General features: G+C 52.4%; 1 protein-coding gene across 3 annotated transcripts in view; it reads left to right on the forward strand.

Annotated features, from left to right (window-relative positions):
* Positions 1-22688, forward strand: part of FAM207A (family with sequence similarity 207 member A) — a 42862-nt gene extending 20174 nt beyond the window's left edge. The window contains exons 3-6 of one of the 3 annotated variants that reach the window (XM_008061566.1): positions 5711-5779; positions 12756-12903; positions 17601-17669; positions 20790-22688. In XM_008061566.1, the coding sequence (XP_008059757.1) occupies positions 5711-5779; positions 12756-12903; positions 17601-17669; positions 20790-20913 (410 nt within the window). In that variant the 3' untranslated portion in view covers positions 20914-22688. The remainder of the gene's footprint in view (positions 1-5710; positions 5780-12755; positions 12904-17600; positions 17670-20789) is intronic. The other 2 variants (XM_021714186.1, XM_008061567.1) reach the window with 2 other exon arrangements.
* The last annotated feature ends 245 nt before the right edge of the window (positions 22689-22933 follow it).

Here is a 22933-nt window from a genome sequence, read left to right on the forward strand (position 1 = left end):
TCTAGGGAGAATTTACTCCTGCTGCATGTGAGACATCCCACTGCTGGCCGCCATCCCAGGGCCCTCAGCCTCCCTGCTGTTCATCCTCTCCCAGCCCCCATCTTCCATGTGCCTGCAGAGCCAGCTCCGCCTGTTCTGGTGGGGAGGGAGAGGTCCCGGGTGCTAGGGAGGAAAGTAGGTCATCCTGGCAGAAGCATAAACACAAGACCGCCAGGACCTCGACTCTGGGGAGGAATACCTCCCCTGAGTCCTGGGCTTCGGGGCTTTCATGCCTGCTCCTGAACTGAATCTGAAATAGCTGAATGCAGTGATAACCTTTCTCTGGACAGAACTATTTCTACCTTGTTTCTCCTTAGACATCAGGGATCTGTTGGACCAGCCAGGAAAATCTGCAGAGATCAGAGGAGAAACCAGGAGACGTGCATCTTGTGCTGATGTGTTCTGGGGAAAGTGTGTCTGCAGCGGACACCAGTTCAGGAAAAATCCACGCAGGCCAAGGATGCGGACTAGCCCTGGGTTAACGCTATCTTAGAGAAACTAGAAGCAGGGGTGCCATGCCTAGCACTTTCTTTACCTGTGTCCGCCTGCACAGCCCTGGCAAGCTTGGCCCCTTCTTTGTCCCGGCTCCCAGGGGAACATGGCTCCTTTCCTCCACGCTGGTTAGGCACCTAGCTCCATGTGAACTGAGTACCAGGGGCTCCTTGTAAGACAGCTTCTCTTCTAGCAGTAGTAAGAATCTCAGAGGCCACAGCAGTCTCTCTGAATTTATGTCATAAACATGCATCTCGCACAGAAAGTCACACTGTTCTAGCTATCTTGGTTCATTTTCTGTTGCTTGTAACAGAACACCTGAAACTGAGGAATTTGTAAAGAAAGAGAGTTGATTTCTTACAGTTCTTGTAGCTGGGAGGTCCAAGGTTGAGGGCTTGAAGGCCTTCTTGTGGGGGTAACTGCAGGGTCCCAAGGCTCTGCCTTTCAACACTGCTGCACTGGGAGGAAGTTTCAGCATGGGCTTTGGAGCGGTAGATATTGAAGCCATAGCACTGTCCCACCCTCTCACCCACCCAAGGATATGATGCTTTGAGAAGCCTAGTAACAGCAAGGACCCCCTAGCCTGCTTCCAGGGCACAGTTCCTGCCCCCATCCTAGGGGCTGGAACCCTGTCTAACTGAGGGCAACATCCCCCCGGCTGGCTCCAACATGTCTGGGAACTATCTGAGCTATGGCCATCCTCAGAGCTGTCTGAAGAGCCAGCTGGCACTGCCCGAGCCTCTGCAGGGCCAGCTAGTTTGGCCTGTGTTCACACAGTGGTTTCTGCCTACACAGACGAGCCATCTTTGTCCAACTGTTAGTCAGCTCTGGTCACGTGGGCCAGGCCTAGCTGATGTCACCATGGGGGCGCATGGCTGCTTGCTGGGCAGGGAGTTCTGCGACCTGGATGCTCTATACCCTGCAGGTAGGCTGTGTGCATTATCTTGGCACTCTGAGAAGTGATGCCTGTATCCACATCTGGCTTCTAGTTCATCTTGGGGGAATAAACTTTCAAGTTCCATGTCTCCAGAGTCCCTCTACTGTATGGTCCTTGGAGTGAAGTGTCAGCATAGCCACACTGAGCTCACTCTGCCACTGGGGCCAAAGAGCATCCTCATATCCAGTGGGCCTAGCCATCACACTGCATTCAAACCCTGGTCCACAGCACTTCCCCATGACTGTGGGCAAGCTGCTTTCCCTCCAAACCTCAGTTTCCTCATGTGTGAAAGGGCCTAATTCATCGGGTTACTGACCAAGATGGAGCCAGTGCTCCTGGGTGTCTTTAGGTGATTTGCGTGAACTTGACAGATGCTCTCTGCCTTCGTGGGGGTTCAATGAGGGGGCCCTGGATGCTTGTAGCTGGAGTTACTGGCTTTGTAGTTCCTCATGCAGCATCTGTTGGGCAGTTCATAGCAGCCTGTTGGTATGGGGCAAGGCCCGTACTTGTCAATGGTGGGAAGCATGGTGTTCTACGTGGCTCCTCAGAGGAGCACATCAGACAGCAGCAGCTCACGGCAAGTTCAACAGCTGATGACTTCAGTCAGGTGCTGACTCCCACATCCTGAAGTCTGGATGTCCATGATTAAGGTGTGGCAGAGCTGGCTCCTCTGAGACCTCTCTGGAGTGTAGATGGTGTCCCCTCACCCCTCACAACACCCATGCAAAGGAATCCTAGGCACGTGGGGCCTGCACCAAGGCTCACTGGCCAGATTCTAGATTAGCAGGAGGTGACCTTCATGCATAAGAGCTTCCTGGGGAGCTCCAGCATGGGTCCTGCCCAGTGGGGACTCCCTGGGTCCCCTAGTGCAGTTGTGAAGGCCCCTTGCTCTGCCTACCACTCCGCCTGACTGTCTCAAGTGGCTCCTTGTCCTCTTGCCCCTGTGTCCGTGGGGACCCAGGCCTGAGGAACTGGCAACTCCTGACTAGAAGTCACCAGGAGCCTCTCTCCTGAGCATGCTCAAGCCTGGTGCCCAGCCTGCAGCTCTGGGCATGTTTGGGCCTCCTGCTGTGATCCAGCATGTTCCTACCCAGCCTGTGGAGACAGTCAGGCCTTTCCTGAATTATCTCTGAAGGAAGCCACCAGCAGCTCTGGCCAAGGTTGCTGAGACGCTGGCCATGTGGTCCAGCTCCTGTGAGTTGCCTCAGGCCCCTCGCTGGCCAGGTAATGATAGTTAGTCATGGACTGGAGACTGTGGCTCCAGGGACAGTCCCCTCCCTTCTGGGAGATTGAATCCAGGCAGCGCTTGCTTCCGCTGCCCAGGGAACCAAGGCCATGCTGACTGGCCCCTCCCTCCGTGGTCCTGGGACCTTGGGTGGCGAACATAGTGAGAAGTCATCAGCAGGGCCTGTGACCAAGCCTGAGTTCAGAGAAGAAGCACTCCCTGGTGCTGCCTCCCTCCCTATCTGCCTAAATGGGAAGCCAGAGAGACTGCGGACTCCTGTGCCCCAAGGGGAGTACATGCGAGAAATGAGAAAGCACCTACAATCCTGAAGCAAAACACACGAGAGAAATATGATGAAAATAACCCAGGGCCAGAGCATGGAAGGAGCCTTGACCTGCAGGCCAGTGTTCTGCTCAGAGCCCAGCTCTGAACCAGCAGGCAGCAGTGGAAGTTAGGCAAGGAGGGGCCAGTGGACTGTCCTATTTCTCAGGACCCACCTCACCACCTTCTCATCTGAGAGCCGTGTCCCAAGGTGAATGTGGATAACTCAGGGTCAGGAGAGGAAACAGGATGGGGAGGACCAGCCATGAACCCATGCTGCCCGGTGAAGCAGGCAGCAGCTCTCGTGGGGGAGGAGGAAGTGCAAGGCAGGCCTTTCAAAAGAATGCACCACTGAGGCTGAAGAGTTGGGAAGGGAAGGAGGGGATGAGGGTTGGTGACAGCAAGTCATGTGGGGAGCTACAGAAGGATTATCACCACAGGAGGCATTCAAAGGAAGGTCAAGGAGTCAACCAGGTGGATGGAGCCACAGGTCATGGTGTTCCAATAACAGGTCCCCAGAGATGAGGAGAAAGCAGAACCCGAGGTGCATGGTGTGATTGTGTCCACGCAAGGCAAAATGCCTGGGAGGTTCAGGAGGGAGGCAGCAGAGGGTCGCAGGAGTCCACTTCTCAGTTCTGGGTGGATTCAAGCACAGTGCTTAGAACAGTGTGGGCTGCAGAGCAGATGTTCAGACATGGTTACATTTTAAGTTTGAGCAAGTGGCAGCCACAGGGCAACCGAGAGTAGACTAGATGTCTACACCGGCAGATTTGAAACCAGCTCTGGGCAGATGACTGGACAAGCAGGGGCTGAGGGGGAGGGGCATGAAACCACAGCCTATGGGGAGTCCCTGGATGGGGCTGGAAGCAGAATGCGCTTCCATGCATCACAATCTCATAACTAACATGGTGGGGGCACCTGCCAGGCCGATCCTCAGCCCAGGTCCCAGCCTGCACAGAGCCTGGCTGGGCTGGAGGAGTAAGCCTCACGGGGTGACAGGGCCCAGATGAGACAGCAAGCATGTTGGGGCAGATGGTGTGAGCAGGAGACCAGGGAAAGCATTGCTGGGCCAGCCAGGTGTTGGGTTAGGCAGGTGAGCATGTAGGAGTGCCCAGCATAGCCACCTTCCAGACACACGGGATCCATGACTGTCCCTCTCAGGCCTCCATGGACCAAGGAGAAACAGGCCGAGCTTGGGGCTGCAGCTGAAGTCTCACAGGGCTGATCCTGTTTGAGGGGTCAAGCTGTGAGTGAAGAGGGAGAGACAGCCCTCTGGATGTTGAAGAGGAGGCTTGCAGAGGGCAGGATGGAGTGGGAGAGGGGAGAAGCAAATCCAAGGGGCTCACTGGGAAAATAAAAAGATAAACATGAGTGGAGGAGTAGTGGGGCACAGGTCGCATGAGCAAGTGAGAAAGGAAAGGGTGGCAGGCCCCACAGCCGAGCCCAAGACCACATGATGTGGGTAGGGTAACTTGGGCTTGGATGTGTGTTCCCCTGTGCGTTGCAGTGCACTTGGCCCCACTGTGGGTGCAGTTCTTGCACTGACATCAGCCCCCCAGAACCCGAAGGGATTGCTTCCTGCATTCTGTTTCTGTGGCATTAGTGTTCAGGTGGGGGCTGTCCTATTTCTCAGGACCCACCTCGCCAGACTGGCCCTGTGCAATTGAGGGCGCCCCACTCCGATTGAGGGTGCCCCACTCCTATTCCTGCCTCCCCTGGATGTTGCTGATGGTCCATCCACACTCCCACCTAGACTTGCAGGACAGGTGGGAAGGGGATCCTGGAGTCAAGGGAAGGTCTGGGCATGATGGGGAGGGTTAGTCCTGAGATGTTGCTGCCACTCTGGAAGCTTCCCACCCTGACCCAGCCCATGGTGGGGGTGCTGGGGCAGCCAGCCGGGCTCACTGAAGGGATTGGCAGTGTCCTCATTCTCGGGATGAGAGCAGGGTGCTCTTGGCATCCCCCAGAGGCTAGAAAGGGCCAGTGGGCACAAAGACAGCTGGTAAGGGGCCCCATAGCACTGGCACCTCAGCATGGAGCTCCCTCGTCCCTGGGTATCCTCACTCTGTCCTGTGCTGGGGATGCAGCCTCAGCTGGGGACTTATAGACATGTCCCAAAAACTTCTACACTGTTGGGTCCAGAGATGGCTCTTCTGGTCCTGGCACACCTGTCATGGGGCATGGCAGGGAGCCTGATTCCCTGCCTCCTGGAGCACCGCCACTACCTGCTGGCTGCCACCCTGTGGGTGGCCCCTTGGTGCACTTCCGGTCATTTCCTGCATAGTTCTCTGCAGCCAGCCCTGCTAGTCCTGGGATTGGGGAGGAGGCCTCCTTTTTGGGACACACCTGCCTGGGCTTTCTGGGGCATAGCCTTGTAGAAACACTGTTCAGAAAGCTCCCAATGTGCCCACCTGTGCTGTGAGTGTCCCCAGCAATGACCAAGAGACTGAATGGCCACCCTGCCCAGGCACAAGCCTGCTTTGACCTCAAGACCAGGTGTGGGCAGCACTTCTCCCCACAGTCAGAGCCTGCCTAGGTCCTGCTCAGGCTATGGGGCAGGGAGCCCAGGCTTTAGCCCCTGAAGCAGAGGCTTTGGCCCCTTAAGCAGAGGCTTTGGCCCCTTAAGCAGAAGCTTTGGCCCCTGGAGCAGAAGCTCCCCTGAACGCCCTTGCTTATCCGTGTGTCTCTGTCCGCAGGTGCCGAGGCCAAGATCATCTTGCCCAAGAAGGAGAAAATGAAGCTACGACGGGAGCGATGGCTGCAGAGTAAGTCCCTGCTCATGTCCTAGCAGTCGCCCACCCATGTCTGGCTGGGGCCTCCTGTGTCCAGGGCTGCACGACTGGGCTTCCCCAGCAACATACCTTGCAGGTTCCCAGAGCAGGTGCCCTAGTGTATCACCTGGGCCCTGTGGGGGCCGAGGGACAGCTGGGGCACAGAGGGCAGCTGGGTGAGTCCTGTGTGGGCACCTGCAGGGCCTGTGTTTCCCCCTTGGAAGACCGCCTGGGTGCTGCTGCTCCTATCTCCCTGTCTGTGAAGATGACCTATTTTGGGTTCCCATGATGGCATTTTTAATTACAGAAATCACCCTGCTTGTTGGAGTCCTGCTTGTCCCAGTGGTAGTTTCAGGAACATGTGAGGCCTTCCAGGCCCGTCACAGCAAGATCACGCTGTGTTTGGGCACAGGCGGGCTCCTGGGTCTGAATCCCTCTCCCAGGACTCCCTCTGGGGGCATGCTCTCCACATCTTGCCCATCTCATCTCAGTGGCCTGACACCACTCCTGTTGTTTCTGTGAGGCAGAATCCCTGCTGCTGTTTTTCCTAAGATTTCCTTGTCAAGATGGTTTTGTGACTTTTTTCTTGCTGTCCAGGCTGTAGTGCAGTGGCACACTCACAGCCACCGTAGCGTCGAACTCCTGGGCTCAGGTGATCCTTCCACCTCAGCCTTCCAAGTAGCAGGAACTACAGATGCACGCCACCACTTCTGGCTAGTTTTTGTGATTTATTGTAGAGATGAGGACTCACCAAGTTGCCCAGGCTGGTCTTGAACCCCTGGGCTTACGCAGTCCTCTCACCTTATCCTCCCAAAGTGCTGGGATTATGGTCTAAGCCACCGCACCTGGCCATGTTTCCTTCCTTATGTCCTCACATGTTAAATTATGATTTGCATTATTTTTTCCTTGAAGGTCTTAAAGAAAATGTGTTTTTCAGAGGTAATGCTTAGAAGAATGTGTCAATTTCTTCCATGACTGAATTTTGTTTTTCATCACTTTTTGGCTGTTTCTTAAGGAACTGAGATACCCCTCCGTTTTTCCTTCACAAACCCTGGCTGGAGCCTTATGAGGTCTTGTTCGTGAGGTGGGTCTGGGTAGGTGAATGGGCTGTGGCCGTTGAATCCTGACTCTTCCCAGCTGTCATTCTTTGAGGACATATCCATTTTCCCCCAGGGCTCTTGGCCCCCTCCTATTTTTTTTTTTAACTACTTGAGTCAATTTTGGCCATTTGTATTTTCCCTAAAGTAATCAAGTTTGATCAGATTTCAGTCTTTATTAGCAAAGGACTGTGTGTTGCCCTCTCACAACTCACTGACTTTTACATTTTCTTCATCATTCTTTATTTGCACCCTCCTTCATTTCTAATTAGATCAGTCAAGCTTGACCTGTTCCATTTCGATAATTAATTCCTGCTTCTAATGATCAGTTCTGTCAGAAGATCTTCTGTCTTCTAAATTGTTAGTTTTTGTTTTACTGATTCCCTGTCCTAGCTTTCTTTGGGTTTGCGTTGCTTAGTGAGTGTGTTTTCACAAGGAAAGACTGTGTGTGAGCTCGTCTCTGAATAACTTTAGCTACATTTTCCAGGGTGTTTCTGCTTAATATTTTGTTGTGAAAAAGTGGACACCTGTACCTTCCACACAGATTTACAACCTTTGTCATGTAACTGCCTGCAGTCATTCTCATCACTCTCTGTTCCTCCATGGTACATGTGTCTGTGTGTTCCAGACAAGTCACAGACATCACTGCACTCTTCCCCCAAATAGTTCTGCCATAGCTCTGTGTTTGTTCATGGTTCTTTTTTTTTATTTTTCTATTTTGAAGATTGTATTTACATACACTGAAATGCCGATTTTAAGTGTGGCATTCAGTGATTTCTGACTGATGTGTCACCTGTGCAACTGAAACCCTTATCAGACGCAGACCGTCACCCACAAGTCTTTGTGTCCTCCTGGTCAGCTCCTGCTCCCACCCACCCTGCTCCCACCCACCTCAGCAATCATAACCAAGCTGAGATCTTTTTTTGTCTATAGTTGAGTTTTTTTTGCTCTAGACTTCACATAAATGGAATCATGTAGGATGTACTGTTTTTATGTCTGGCTGCTTTTGCTCGGCATCATGTTTTTGAAATCCATCCAGGCCACATGCAGCAGGCTTCCATGCCTTCTTATTGCTGAGGGTGTCTTGTGTGAATATGCCATTGTTGACCTTTTCCTGCTAACGGTCACCTGGGCTGACTTCCATTTTAGCCACTGTGAATATGGCTGCTGTGAACATTCTTTGTAAGTCTTTTTGTGGACATGTTTTCATTTCTCTTGGGTAAATGCTTAGGAATGGAACGCTGGGTCATAGGGCAGGTGTATGTTTAGTATCATAAGCAGCTGCCAGACACTTTACGAGAGTGGTCGTGCTTCTGCACTCCCATTGACAGCATGTGAGAGCTCTTGCTGTCCTAGCCTTGCTGGAACGTGCATGTGTCTCCTCAGCCTGGGCCGTCTGGTGATCGTGAAGTGGAGCTCATGGTGGTGCTAATTTCCATTGTTACAAAAAGAGCATTTTCATGTGCTTGCTGGCCATTTGTGTTCCATCTATAATGAAATTCATTTTTCATGAGACTCTTGCCTTTTTATTGTTGAACTCCAAGAATTCTTTCTATGTCTTGGAGACCACTTCTTGGTTGGGTATGTGTTTTACAAATACTTTCTCATAGTGACTTGCCCATTCATTTTCTTAACAATTTGTTTTGGATGAACAGAAGTTTAAGCTTGAGAAGTCTATAAGATGTACATTTTTTCCTATATGGCGATTGTATGTGTATGTTTGTATGTATATGTCCTGTTTAAGAAAAATTTGCCTAATCCCAATTTATGAAGACATTTTCTTGTGTTTTCTTCTAAAAACTTTATACTTTTAGCTTTTATATTTAGGTTTTGTATCCATCTTGAATTAACGTTTGTGTGGTGTGAGTTAGTGGCTAAGGTCCTTTTTTTTTTTCCTTCTGTTGTGGATATTCAGTTGTTCCAGCACCATTTGTTTATAAAGATTTTTTTTCCCCTTGTTGGATTATTTTGATGCCTTTGTGAAAAATTGAATGACCTCGAAAGCATGGGTCTATTCCATGATCTATTTATTGCACCTTAGCAAATACTATACTATCTTGATTACTGTAGCTTTAGCAAAAGTCTGGGAGCAGGTAACGAATGTTTTCATCTTAAGATTGCTTTAGGTGTTGTAGGTCCTTGGCATTTCCACATAAACCTTACCATTAGCTTGTCAATTTCTTTAAAAACAATAAAAACCTAGTGGGATTATTATTGGAATTGCATTGAATACATAGATCAGTTTCAGAATTACCATCTTAACAGTATTGAGATTTCAAATCCATGAACATGGTATATATCACCAATTTCCCTCATTAGTGTTATGTAGTTTTTAGTCTAGAGGTCTTACATTTTTATTATTTATTTATTTATTTATATTTTTTGAGTTGGCGTCTCACTCTGTTGCCCAGGCTGGAGTACAGTGGTACACTCACGGCCCACCCCAGCATTGACCTGCTGGGCTCCAGTGATCTACCTCAGCCTTCCAAGTAGCTGAAACTACAAGCATGAGCTACCACACCAGGCTAGTTTTTTTTTTTTTTTTTTTCAATTTATTGTAGAGATGAGGTCTTACCAAGTTGTCCAGGCTGATCTTGAACCCATGGCCTGAGGCAATCAACTTGCCTTGTCCTCCCAAAATGCTGGGATTACAGGCTGAGCCACCAAACCTGACTGTCTTACATTTTTAAAATTAGCGTATTGTTAAGTATTTATAGATTTTGATGCTATTATAAATGATTTTTTTCCAGTTCTCTACTAGTATATAAAAATACAGTTCATTTTTTAAAAATATTAATCCTGTATTCTATGACCTTGTTAAAATGATCTGCTAAGTCTGGTAGTTATTTTGTAGATTCTTTAGGATCCTTAGAGATGCATACTTTCTGTGTGTGTGTGTGTGTGTAAGTGTTTTCCCTCAGTTTGCTTTTTATTTTGATATTTGTAGAAGCCTTCCCATGTCAGTGGCCGCAGATCTGCTCTTCCGTTCCCTTTATGAGGATAGGCACACTTTGGCCTTGCCATTCCTTCCCCTGCAGAGTTCTCCAGCTTCCTGGCCACTCTTTTCCTGGATTTCGAATCCAGTTGAGCAGCTCTTATTCTATTTTTTGGCCTTTGATTCCTTTATTAATTTGCAGCATTTAATTCACACATAATTGATTTTTAGGACTAGTGTGAGAGAGGAATCCAACTTTTCCCCTGAAGGAGGCTGGTGACCCTGTGGTGCTGTGTTCCCTGAGCTGCCCTGGGCCCGAGTGTTCCCCTGTGCTTTGCCATGCCATTTTAATTCCTGTTGTTTTATAATTTGTCTTAATATCTAACAGTCCTGCTTTCTTGTTGCTTGTTCTTTTTTAAAAATGTTTTGACTATTATACATTTAGTCTTTTTTTTAAAATAAAATGTAGGATTAGCTTCACAACTTTCATTAAAAATCTTGTTAAAATTTTGACTGAGGCAGCATCAGATTTTTAGAAATTAATTGACTGGGAGTAGTTTAGCTCTCCTGCTCATTCTCACAATTGCTCAGTAGCTGGTGTTTTCTAGGAGCCCTGTGGGCTAAGTTACCCAAGGTATGGATTCCTGCCACTGTGTGTGCTTTCTCTCTCTCTCTCTCTCTCTCTCTCTCTCCCCCTCTCTCCCTCCCCTCTCTCTCTCTCTCTCTCTCTCTCTCTCTCTCTCTGTCTCCTTCCCGCCCTCTCCCTCTCCTTCTCCCTCTCTCATTTTCTCTTTACTATGAGCAGGTAGTGAATTTCATCAAGACCTTCTGACACTTCTTGTGGTGACCATGGGCCTTTTCACTTTGTAACCAGCCACTATAGGGACCACATTGACGTGTTTCCTGCTGCAGAGCCCTGTGTACATACCTTGGACACACCCTGGCAGGGCACAGCGTACTATTCTTGTGAAACATGCCTGGCTTTGATTTGCTGATGTCTCTCTGGGTTTTTGTGATTGTCATCATTGGAGCCACAGCCTCTTTTCCTTGGTCCAGTCTGCAGCCTGTGAAGGAGCTGTCTGGGGCCTCCCACTGCCCTCACAGCCCCTCCTACCCACCTCCCTTTCTCTGCTCTCCAGGGTACCCTTGCTCTCTGGAAAGAGGCTATGGTTATGATTATTTGCAAGTAATCTGTTTACCATCTTCCAGGCAGGATGGGAAGGCACTGAATTATCACCTTGTAAACCTCATTGCCACTGGGTACAAGCTCTGCCCAAGTTCTGTCCCTTACAGGCTGAGGATCTGGGAGGAAGGACAGTCTGTCCAAGGTCCTTGTCAGCTATGTGGGGACCCAAGGCAGGGTGGTGTCCTCTGACTTTGGATTGGTCAGGGTGGGCTTTCAGACTTGACTGTGCGGGTCACCTGTCCTGATGAGGGAGGGGAACACTGCCCTCACGGTGACCTGGAGAGGAGCTGGTTGATGCTGGGCTTGGGAGACCCCGGGCATTCCTTTCTAGGAGGCAGGGTGCACTGTGCCCAGCCGCGAGGCTGTTGTGGCTGCGCCTCTGTCACAGGGTAATGGTGTTTGAACTTTGAGCCTGCTGTGTCATCCTGCTGTGTCGTCTTGGGGAGAGCGAGGCTTTGTACCAGATCTGCACACTTCCCACATGTTACATGTCAGCAAATAGCATGTTTGAACGTGTGTTCCATTAGCATGTTTGAAATAAATACATTTCAAAGGGAAAACCAGAAACCCTGCCCTTTCTGTCCAGGCTCTGCCCAAATCCCTTCTCCAGTGTGCTCTGCCCAAATCCCTTCTCCAGTGTGGAGGCTGTGGCCCTGCCTGCCTGCCTGCCTACCAGCCACAGCTTACCACAGTGCCACACCTGCAGGCCTGTCCTCTGATCTGTCCTTGGGTCTGTCCTTGGATCTGTTGTCCGGTCCATCCTGGGGCCTGTCCCTCTGGTTTGTCCCCAAGCCTTGGGTCTGTGCTGCGGCCTGTCCTTTGGGTCTTTCCTTGGGTGTATCCCTGGGCCTGTTTCTCGGATCTGTCCTCAGATCTGTCCTTGGGCCTGTTTCTTGAGTCTGTCTCAGGGCCTGTCCCTCGAGTCTGTCCTCAGATCTGTCCTGGGGCCTGTTTCTTGGATCTGTCCTTGGGCCTGTCCTTAAATTCTGTCCCTGGGCCTGTCCTTTAGGCCTATCCTTGGACCTGTCTCTTGGGTCTGTCCTTGGGCCTGTCCTTGGCTGTTCTCACTCTGATATTTTTGCCTACACCTGGTCTTTCTCCTCCCCACACATGGGACCTACTTTCTCCCTCCTGTAATCTGGAAGGAGACCCCCAATGCTGGTTTTAACTGCACAGGGACAAAGGGGAGCCTGACTCCCAGTCAGTGCCTTGCTTAAATCAAGCCACTCTTGTGCATCACCTCTTTACCAGCAGCCCTGTACCAGTCCAGAGCACATACTGCTCTTACCAGTGTCCCTTTGTAAAAGGAAGAAATACTCAGGTCCTTAGAGCCTATGGCTCCAGCCTCATCATCAGCCTGTAATTACAGAGCATAACTCTGTGATTAAGGGGAAAAAAATAACTTGGAGCCAGCCTGCCTCTAGGCTTCCAGGAGTGGAATGTAGGTGATAGCAGGAGGAAAGGACATAACCTACCCGTGAACAGAGCCGCTGTCAGGCTTGGGGCAGACACCCTGGTGGGCAAGCTCCGAACCTGAGCCATCTGCACTGTGCCCCTGAAGGGCTCTGGATCATCTGCACCATTGTCTCTGAGGGACTCTGGGCCTGGATTCTCTAGGCCATCTACACCATTGTCCCCAAGGGGTTCTTGGCCGACCCTCCTGGCCATCTCTACTGTTGCCCCTGGAGACTCTAGACCTGTGCTCAAAGTTTCCTTTTATTTCTCTCTGACCCATTGCCCCTCCCTTCTCAGAAATCGAAGCCATCAAGTTAGCTGAGCAGAAGAGCCGGGAGGAGCGGAGGCGAAGGGCCACCCCGGTGGTAGGTGATCTGCATCCACTGAGGGATGCCCTGCCCCAGCTGCTGGAGCTCCAGGCTGGTAGCCAGCGCCAGGTCCGCAGGTGAGTGTCTGGGATGGGCTGGCCTGTCCTGAGCTATGGCTGCTGACTGGTACCCAAAGGCGGGGCAGTGAAGGGCCTTGTTGACTCTGACGCCCAGGGCCTGGTCCTCTGCAACGGTCACCCTGCCACCTCCCCTGGGGTGAGGTCAGGCCCTGGCATGAGCTCTCCTCGCGATGCACTAATGCTCCCTTCAGACCTACTGTCACCGAGCGGCCATTTGCTAGTTGAGGTTCCATGTGTCCTGAAGATGGGCACGTGGTCCCCAGTCTTCTGTGGCATGTCATTCCCGTAGTATCTAGGCTCACCAGAAGGACAGTGGCTGCCCTTTGTCCCCTTTGAGGGATGCAGCCCACACAAGCTGCTGCAGGTGGGGCCAGTCTTCAGGAGATTTGTTCTCTGGCTTCAGCCTCGGGACGTGCCACCATGGACAGTGGCCTCTGCTTGCCTGGACTGCTCACAGCATGCAGGTGTCAGATTCAGGCTGTGGGCTGTGGCTCAGCTTTGGTGTCAGGGGGAATCGGGCTTCCTCTGCCGCTGCAGTGACTGGTCCTTAATGGTTCACTCATGCCACCTCTCGTCTGCCTCTAACAGTCCTCTCCTGCTGCACCTCCATCTGTGAAGGAAGCAGGGCTGTGCACTGTGCCATCTGGGCTCTGCCCTTACGTGGGATACACCCCCCGGACAGGGCGAGTGGCCCCAGGACGGCTTCCAAGGTGTAAGCAGCCAGAAGTTTCTGTCCAGATGGGGGTGGCCACTCGGAGTGGAGATTTGACGACTTAGCAGACCAGCAGTGCAAATTCCATTCCTGGTTCTCAAATGAAAATGTGACCTTGGTCAAGTGTCCTCTCCCTGTTTTTAGTTTTCTCATCTGAGAAATGTTCTTAGGCTCCTGGAAGGGAGAAAGCTGTGTTAGCATCCAACTACCAGGCCAGGAGGAATGTGTCCACTGCTATGGGCTTTCCAGACCATGTGGGGGTCTCTGGTGAGTGGTCCTATGTGCTCTCACTGAGAACCTCCTGCTTGCTGGGATCACCGTCTCTCCCAGATGCATCTCAGGCAGCAGTGTGACTTGGCACCAGGGCCCTTTGTTTTAGAACTATTTCAGGTTTATGGAAAGGTAGCAGAGACAATGCCAAGAGTTCCCAGCTTACACCCAAATTCCCTGTTAATAACATCTTACATGAGTATGGACATTTGTCACAACTAGGGACCTGTATTGATGCATAAATGATAATGATTTAAAATGATAACTGACTAAAGCCCATACTTCAGATTGCCTCAGACCTAATGTCCTCTTTGTGTCTCAGAACTCCATGTGTTCCATGTGGTGTGACCTCTACACCAGTGTCTTTGGTGCAGGACTGGCATGTATGTCCAGCACATGATATTCAAGTGCCATGTCCTCAGGCCCTGGCTTCTCTGGCTAGCCTTGTTTTGATGACCATGACAGTTCTGAGGACTAGTTGGGTATGTTTTAGGATTTCCCTAGCTGGGATCTGTCTGGTGTTTTCTCACAGGTAGAGGTAGGGGCTGTGGGTTTGGGAGGAAGCCCCCAAAGATGAAGTGCCATTGTCACCCTCCTGGGGCACATTCTGTCATATAACCCACCATGGCGAGGCTGGCCTGGGTCTCCTGGCTGAGGTGTCCTCAGGTCCTCCTCCCTTTCCATCTGTCCCTTCTGGAAGGAAGTCACTCTGTACTGTCCACACCTCAGGGTGGGGGTTACGCTGCCCCTCCTGAAGACACCGCGTCCACACTATTCGGAATTCTGCCGTCAAAGGAGTTCTATCTCCTCTCTCCACTTATTAACCAGTCACTCATGTCAGAGTGGACTCCTGAGTATTTGTTATTCTCTGGGCTACAATTCAACACGCCTTTATTTTGCAGCTGAAGTTGTTCCAGGCTTGGCCATTGGAACCCTTTTGGTTGACTCCTGGGTCCTTTTTACATGCCCATCGACATGGAGGTGGCTCTGTCGTGTTTCTTAGCACTTCCTGTACCAGCAGGTACTGTGGACTCACCTTGGGCCTTGCCCCAGCTGCTGGGGCTCCTGGCCCTGGACCAGCCATTTCCCTGATGAGCTCTAGCTCCTGCCCTGGAGGAGGTGAGAGTCACCGCGATCTGTGTCTGGTGCATGAGTGCTCCTGGGCAGTCGCTACTTCCAGGCCCTCAGCTGACAGTAGAAGTGCAGGTGTGTGCTGGTGTGGGTGCCTTTGTGTGGAGTCGGGGACAGTCCAAGGCCAACCTTACCTCCAACACCTAAGACCCCTTGCTCATGGATCTGGTGATCCCTGGAAGGTCTTATGAAGCACTGTTGTACTGTCACAGTGAAAACCAGCTATGGGCTGGGATGTTTGGGGCGGAGCCTGGGGAAATCCCTGATGTGGCGCCTCCAACTGTCCCCTCCATGGAGTTAAGATGGCATCCCTTTGCTGGAATCATCGTGTGATCTCTACACCAGTGTCCTTGGTGCAGGGCTGGCATGCTCTGCCTTTGGGGCCTTCCCTTCTATGCCCTAGCGGGCCTCCTGGCCTGTGATGCCTAAGGCTAACCCAGCTCCAGAAGTTGGGTACCTGTTATCACCTCATGGCCTTGCCTCTCCTAGACCAGGCCTGGCCCTGGGTGTTAATGGCATGAAGTATTTGGAGCCTTCCGTGACCTGGCCCTTCATACTTCAGCAGGGCAGGTTCCTCTTTGTAAGGACAGGAGCTGCTCTTTGGAGACAGTTCACACCAAAGGTGATGTCCCACATGCATGTATGGTTCTGATGGCCCAGCTGACCAGTGTTTCTGTTACCACTTGCCCCCTCCATGACTTTCTGGATTCTATCTTGGAGAGGCCCTGGCTCCAGGGATCCTTTCACTCTATTCCCTTCTGAGTAGTGGCCATGATGTTCTCCTCATGGTGGTGTGGGAACCTGAGACCTGAGGCTGCCCCATCCAACCTGGCAGGCAGGTGCTGCACAGCAAACTGTGCCAGGGCCGGGTATTCCTGAGGCTGACAGAAGACCAGACTCCCTAGATGCTGATCCTCTTTAGGCCAGAGCTCCCTGATGGCGGGCGTGTTCTCATTCCCAAGACAGGTTGGGAAAGCCTCCTGCTGCAAGCCACCAGGCCAGTGGGTGCAGGGATATGGCCATCCACACGTAGGACCCCACATGGCCCAGGTGGCTTGGCTGCACCTTGGGACTGCTGCTGCCACCCGCTGGCCCCAGACCTCAGAGCCTAGTGTGGGGGTGGAGAACCGGCTGAGGTGGCAGGACCAGGTCTGGACAGACAGTCCTTTCCCAGATACTCCCAGGAGCAAGGTTTCAAAGAACAGGGGCAAGAAATGCTATTTTGAGTAGACACAAAATGTCTTTAATTCATATTTTAAAAGAACCATGATTAAAAAATCAGTTATCCTGGCCTGGAGGCTAAACTTAGGTGTCGGCCTGAGGACTCCAAGCTTTCTGCCCACCCCCGGTCCCAACCTTATCTGCGCCTCTCTGCAGCTTCTGTGTTGGAGGCAACTTCAGAAGAGAGCCTAGGGGAGCCCATGGGCTCTGTTTTCCTGACAGACTCAGGGTCGGTCACTGTCCCTTCTGGACATCGGCCAGGTGGGTGGGCTGCCTTGGATGCGCTGGCCGCAGGGAGGCCTTGTGAGCTCTGAAGGGTTGCATGGGTTATCTGGAGTGCGAGAGTCTGTGTGGGCCAGCGTTGGGGACCAGAGCATGCTGACCTGCCTCCCTGTGTTGAGGCAGGATGCAGGTAAGTAGATGGCAGACTCAGGACTCCCCCATGGCTCTTGATAGCCTCCCTCCTCAAGGGCACTTCTGTGCTTGCTGGTGTCCTCTGTGGGTGCCGGCTGGGCGGGAGCTGCATGGGTCCATCACTGTTCCTGGGGTCAGTTGTCAGAAGGGCAGGTGCAGCCTCCTACTGTAAAATTGGGAGCACTTTTTTTTCTTAGTTAATTGAGTCAGGGTCTCACTCTGTCACCCAGGATGGAGTGCAGTGGCACAATCATGGCTCACCACAGCCTCAACCTCCTGGACTCAGGCGATCCTTCCACTTCAGTCTCCCGAGTAGCTGGGACTACAGGTGCTTGCCAACATGCCTGGCTGATTTTTTAATTTTTTTGTAGGCATGGGGCCTTAATATGTTGCCTAGGCTGGTCTCAGAACTCCTGGGCTCAAGCAGTCTTCCTGCCTCGGCCTCCCAAGGTGCTGGGATTATAGGCATGAGCTATTACCTGGCCTTTTTCCTCCTTTTAAAGAGGGAACTTATAGGACTCACTGGCAGGTGTAGTAGCCAGTGATTCTTGGCAGGAAGTAGCCTGTGCCCTGCCCTGCCACGGTTGTCTGATGAACCTTCCCCTCACTGGAGGTGGGTGCAGGCTGTGTCAGGAGATGCCCACCTGATCTCTTCCTCCACATCACATGGAGCTCAGAGGAGCTGAGGCACATCCTGGATCCCTGCCTGCAGCCCCAGATCCAGTAGGCACATGACTGTTGGGACAGGGACTCAGCCGGTCCAGGCCTCATCATCCCCTCTGGTCCTAGCCTCCGCAGTCACAGTGGACCACGTGTGGTTCATGATGGTTTGCTCACCTTGGGCCACCACACTGTCTACTCTGAGAAGGGGGTAGCCAGAGTCTGCCCACAAGGAAGGTTCTCGGGGACATAGGGTGTTGAGCTGATGTGACCTCTCTGTCCATAGCAGGACAACCAGCAAGCCCAGGCCCACTGAGCTCAGCCGGATGAGCACAGCCCAGAGACAGCAGCTCCTGTGAGTACCACCTGCCCTGTGGCCCCAGGTGGCCGCTTCGCTTATCTCCACTCTAGGCACATCATGTTTGGAAGTACAGTGGCATCCTGTGGTCATATGTGGTCATACCCTCCTCTCTCTTTCCTTCTGCCCTCTGGGATGATGTGGGCATGATAGACATTCACATTCAGTTCTGTGGTTGGACACCTCTGCTGGTGGTGCCTCAGTGGCTGTAGGCGGGGCCAGCACCCAATTAGTGGGTCCAGCACCCAGTTAGTGGGGTCAACACCCGGTTTATGGGATCAGCACCCGGTTAGTGGGTCCAGCACCCAGTTAGTGGGGTCAGCACCTGGTTGGCAGGACCAGCACTCAGCTAGGAGGGCCAGCACCCTGCTGTTCACAGAGATTTGTACCCGATCGTCTTCTTGGATAAAAAAATTAACAGGCCACACTTTCTTAGCTTCTTTGTGGACCCAGCTACAGATTCCACTGCTCATGCTTTGGGGCTTCTGCGGGAGCCCACATTCTGCGCTCTTGTAAGACTTTTTTGGTAGATACTGAAATGATTTTTTTCTTTGTTTTTGAAGTCACTTTGCCAAGGTATTTCTTAGTATGGAACAGTCTATGTCCATTTTTACTAAAGCCTGTTGTGCCCTTTCAGTTTATAAATTAAAGTCATTTTTATAATGACTTCTTTTTAGAAATTCATATTAAGTTATAGCTTCAAATATTTATCCTATATCTTGATTTTGTTCTCTTCTTTATGGGCACCAGTCATGCATTTGTTGGGTCTCTGATATATCTTCCACATCATTTTCTCTAATCCATTTTTACTGGATGCTTTTTAGCCCTGAATTTTTATTATCATTTTATAGCTTTGGATTTTTTAAAGTTTTTTTTTTTAACTCTATCACCCAGACTGGATGCAGTGGCACAACCATAGCTTACTGCAGCCTTGACCTCCTGGGCTCAAGCAATCCTCCTGCCTCAGCCTCCTGAGGAACTGGGAGTACAGACATATGCCACTGTGCCTGGCTAATTTTTGGCGGTTTTTCTGTGTTGCCCAGGCTGGTCTCAGACTCAAGTGATCCTCCCACTTTGGCCTCCCGAACAGCTGGATCTTTTTGTAGATTTTGGTGCTTGTTCCTGTTTTGTTTCTCTTTATGAACTGAGTTCTTCCTGCACTAACTTCCTCTGGAGATAGTTTGTATATAGAAGAACCCTCTCAAGGTGATCATCCCATAGCTGGTCTCTTGGCTCTCTCTCCATCACCCTCCCCTGTGCTTCTCCTCAAGCACAGCTTGGTCCAGGAAGCCCCTTCCTTGCCTGGACGGGGTGAGGGTTTGTCTCTCACAGGCACATGTGACAGCGGCCTGTGCCACCCATGCTGCCACATTCCTGTTATCACTGCTTTAGGAAGCAGCTCGGGTTAGTAGGTCTCCTAGTGTCAGCAGATGAGGGTTGATTTTGTGTTGCTTTGAGCAGATCTGAGAGGGGAAGGGGAAGCAGCTTGCTTGCTCAGTGTTCTGAGGTCAGAAGTCTATTCCCTCTTGTGTCCATGCTGCCTCACCAGGGCATGCAGTGGGTGCTCAGATATTTGAATGACTCAGAGCCTTCTATTCCAAGATCCCCAGTGAAAAGTGGGTGTCCCCTGGCCCCTGGCCACACGTGGGTGGGCACTTTGTCCATTGCCTGATGTGTATTGGGCATATGCCCTGCAGCTCTGGGACTGGCAGTCTGTGCTCTCTGTCCACTCCCATAGGCATGTGGTCAGCCACAGGGTGAGTGTTGCTGAGCCGGGGATGGGCTGTCCTCTCAGGTAGATGGGCCTCTGGAGCCTCCATGTTGGCTGGCCAGGTGACCCATCCCACATCTCAGGCAACACCCACCCACACGCATTTGTGTGAACTCTCCCGCAGCTCCAGCCCCAGGAATCACTATCGGTATCCCTCTCCATCCCTACCTTTGACCCCAGGATGATACATGGGGGACATTAGGTTCCTGGCCTAGGCCTACCCCTGGCCTTGAGATCCTCAATAGTGCCTAGGCTGTGACTGAGGCCTTCACACCTGACTTAAGCAGGAGAACCGCTGTCATGCTGGAGCTGGTGTCAGGGCAGGAGGCAGTGACGATGGCCTTGTGCCATGAGGAGGGCCGACTGGCCAGGGACTTCTAACAGCGCCGTGCTCTTCCCGCTGTCCTCTGGTTGTCCATTGGGGTGTCAGGGAGCCCCATCAGCTGCAGGAAAACAAGGCAAGTGAGACTTGGACTTGGATGCAGACTAGGGGACTCTGTCCCACCACACCCAGGCAAGGCCTCCCAGCTGATGCAGCATAAACCTGTTCCTGAAACTGCCCTTGAGGCTTCTGTGTCTGAGAGGCTTCTGTGTCTGAGAGGGACAGTTACCTTTGTCGTCCCACAGAATAGCTCATTGGAGCATAGGTGGCCACGCTGCATGTCCATTTGCTCTGTGTTTTGAATGTGAGCTGGCCCCTGTGCTTCTAGATGGCCGCCTGGTCCTGTGGGGTGTAGACCAGGAGCTGGGTGACTGAGGGGCAGCATAGGGCTGGGGATGGGGCTTGGGGTGGGGTGAAGCTGGGGGTGGGGCTTGAGGGACCAGGGCTTGGGGTTGGGCTTGGAGATATAAGGCCAGGGCTGGAGCTGGGGCAGGGCAGGGCAGGACAGGGCTATGGCTGTTTCTGCTGATAAGCCCTGTGTTGTCCCTCCACTCGCAGCTCTTCTGTGTCTATTCTGGTCGTGCTGTAGAGGGTGGTACCTCTTATGTAAAGCTGTATGCCAGGCATGGAGCTGTCACTGCCCACACAGCAGCCCTGTCAGCCCTGGGCCTGTGGAGGCTAAATGCCAATGGTGCTCCCTGTGGGGGGCCAGGGCACCAAGCCTGCATGTGGCTACAAGGGCAGCCCAGACAGCCACTCCTTATGAGGGTAGCCCAAGCAGCCACTCCCTCCAGCCTCAGAGTGTGGTGACCCCAGGACTTTGCCACCCACTGCAGTGTCCAGGCCACCCAAGTCACCTGGAGTCTGACCGTGTTAGGTCCTGGGGCGTGAATGCTCATCCTGGCTCTCACCCAGGGTTAGGTGCCTGCCGCCATCTGCTGACCTCTGGTTTTCATTCTTGCAGAATGGAAGAATGGACCCGGTTCCAGGAGCTACTGGCTAGCCCAACCTACAGAACCAGCCCCCTACAGGCCATTGGACAGCAGCTGGCCCACCAGATGCAGCTGGAAAGCAGCAGCCAGCTCTGACCAGGCGGTGGGGCACCACACTTCCCCAGGACACATACACAGGCAGGAGTGCCCCAGAGAGTGACTGGCCCCTCAAAGGTCTCTTTGTATTAGGGAACAGGGACAGAGAGGTTGTGAGAATCAGTGAAGTGCTCTGTACATGCCTTCTTCATGCCCAGGGTCCTTTCCATGAACTGCCCCGTTTCCCAGGGCAAGCCCACCCTGGGACAGATGCCCTGCTCTATCAGGATGACAAGCTGTATCCCCAGGCTGGGGCCCCCAAGCCCCATGTGGAGTGGGGGTGACTGACATTGATTTTGTGGGGGTGCACTTGCTTGAAACTTGGGACCTGTCAAGCCTCAGTGCCCTCACTGGATAGGCACCAATGTCCCAAGACCTCAGTGTGGCTTCCTGGCTGTGTCAGGGGCAGGACTCTGTCATTACGTGCTGTTCATATGAGGAAGGGTCTCGGATGGCGACCTGCTGGGCTAGGGGCTGCCACAGCTGCCAGCATTGGCTCAGTCTGAGTGTCCACTCTGGCCTGGTGGCACCTGGCAGCACTCAGGTGTGTAGACTGCTGGAGATGGCCCAGATCTCTCCACCTGTCCTCTCGCTCACTGTCCATACACTGTTCCCCTTGGCCTGGGCCCCCTGCCTGTTCTCTCACTCACTGTCTACATGCCATTCCCCGCTCCAGCCATTTCCACCTGCCTGAGCCCAGGGGTTCACCACCCTGCATTCTGGTGGCAGGCCCTAGAGCCTCTGGGCTGACCCAGAAGCAAGGTGGCTTCACATGTGGAAAAAAAAAACCAACCCTGGGATTTGGGACTGGTGGTCGTGCTGTAGAAACATCAACCAGTCAGCCCTCTTTCCAGGATGCGGCAAATGTGGGTGCTGCATCCTCAGGCCTTGTGCTGTGTGGAACTTGCCCATATCCTCTAGGGAGTTGAGTGTGTGTGCTGGTGGGACCCCACATAAGTCGTTTGACGGGCTGTGCCTTCACAGGCTGCCTGGGGTGGGGGTGGCGCCAGGTGCTCCTGGGCCTCCTAACTCCGTGTACTCATCCCCATGCTGCCGCTTCATCATTCTGAGCCCCTGTAGTCCCCTCCTCCTCCACCCTTTCCATGTGATCCGAGTTTTAATAATATGTTTATTATGTATTACTTAAGAGGGAAACCTAGCTTCCTGGTCTTCAAGTGACTTCAGTCTGACTGTGACTTGTGGCCCCTTCTGGAGATACCCATGGGCTCAGGATCCTCTGACTCCTCTCCGGGACCAGGGTCTTCCTGTTGAGGCCCCACCTAGAACAGCCCTGTGCTGTGACTGCAGCCCTGTCAGGAAGGTGTTTAAACAAGACCTAGGCAAGCAGAGGCAGCAGGCGTCCTGTCACTGAAGGATTCTGACCATCCCAAGAAGGTAGCCTGATAACTGCCAGCATGGGGGCATCGCCCAGGCATTCTCTACAACACAGAGCCCCCACTGTGCAGCAGTAGGCCAGGACAGGCAGGTTCATCTGGCATGGGAAAGGCTTCCCTGGGTGTGTCTATCGCCTTGTGGTGACTGCCTGTCTGCTAAGCACCGCCCTGTGCTGACCCCTGCTGAGGGGGTCTCCAGAGAGAGGATGGGTTATTCCTGTTGCCCAGAAATGTTACGTGCATCTCTGTGTGTGGACAGGCATCTGGGGCCAACCCTGAAACAGCTCTGCATGGGTGACTGGGAGTTCTGCTTGTGTGTGCCTTCAAACCTTTGCAGGATGAGTGTGAACTATGCGTAATAAATTTAAGTGGAGTTTTCCAGCTCAGTGGCTTTCATGCGTCTTAGACCCTGGGGCCCTCAGTCCATTTTTCTGTGTTAAGGGTAAACAGAGCAGATAAAAGTCTCCTGGGGCCTGACGCTGCCATGGCGCCGGCCTGGGGGCCCTCTGAGGAACTCTGGTTTATGATGGCATCCTCCCTCCCACAGGCTAACCCGGATACATCCTCCCTGCAGCACTGGGCCTATGTTGCTGGCACATGAGGGATGGCGGCAGTGGGAGATGCGA

The sequence above is a fragment of the Carlito syrichta genome, unplaced genomic scaffold (genome assembly GCF_000164805.1).
Source record: "Carlito syrichta isolate Samal-C Ts95f unplaced genomic scaffold, Tarsius_syrichta-2.0.1 Scaffold305319, whole genome shotgun sequence".
In the NCBI taxonomy this organism is placed as follows: Eukaryota; Metazoa; Chordata; class Mammalia; order Primates; family Tarsiidae; genus Carlito; species Carlito syrichta.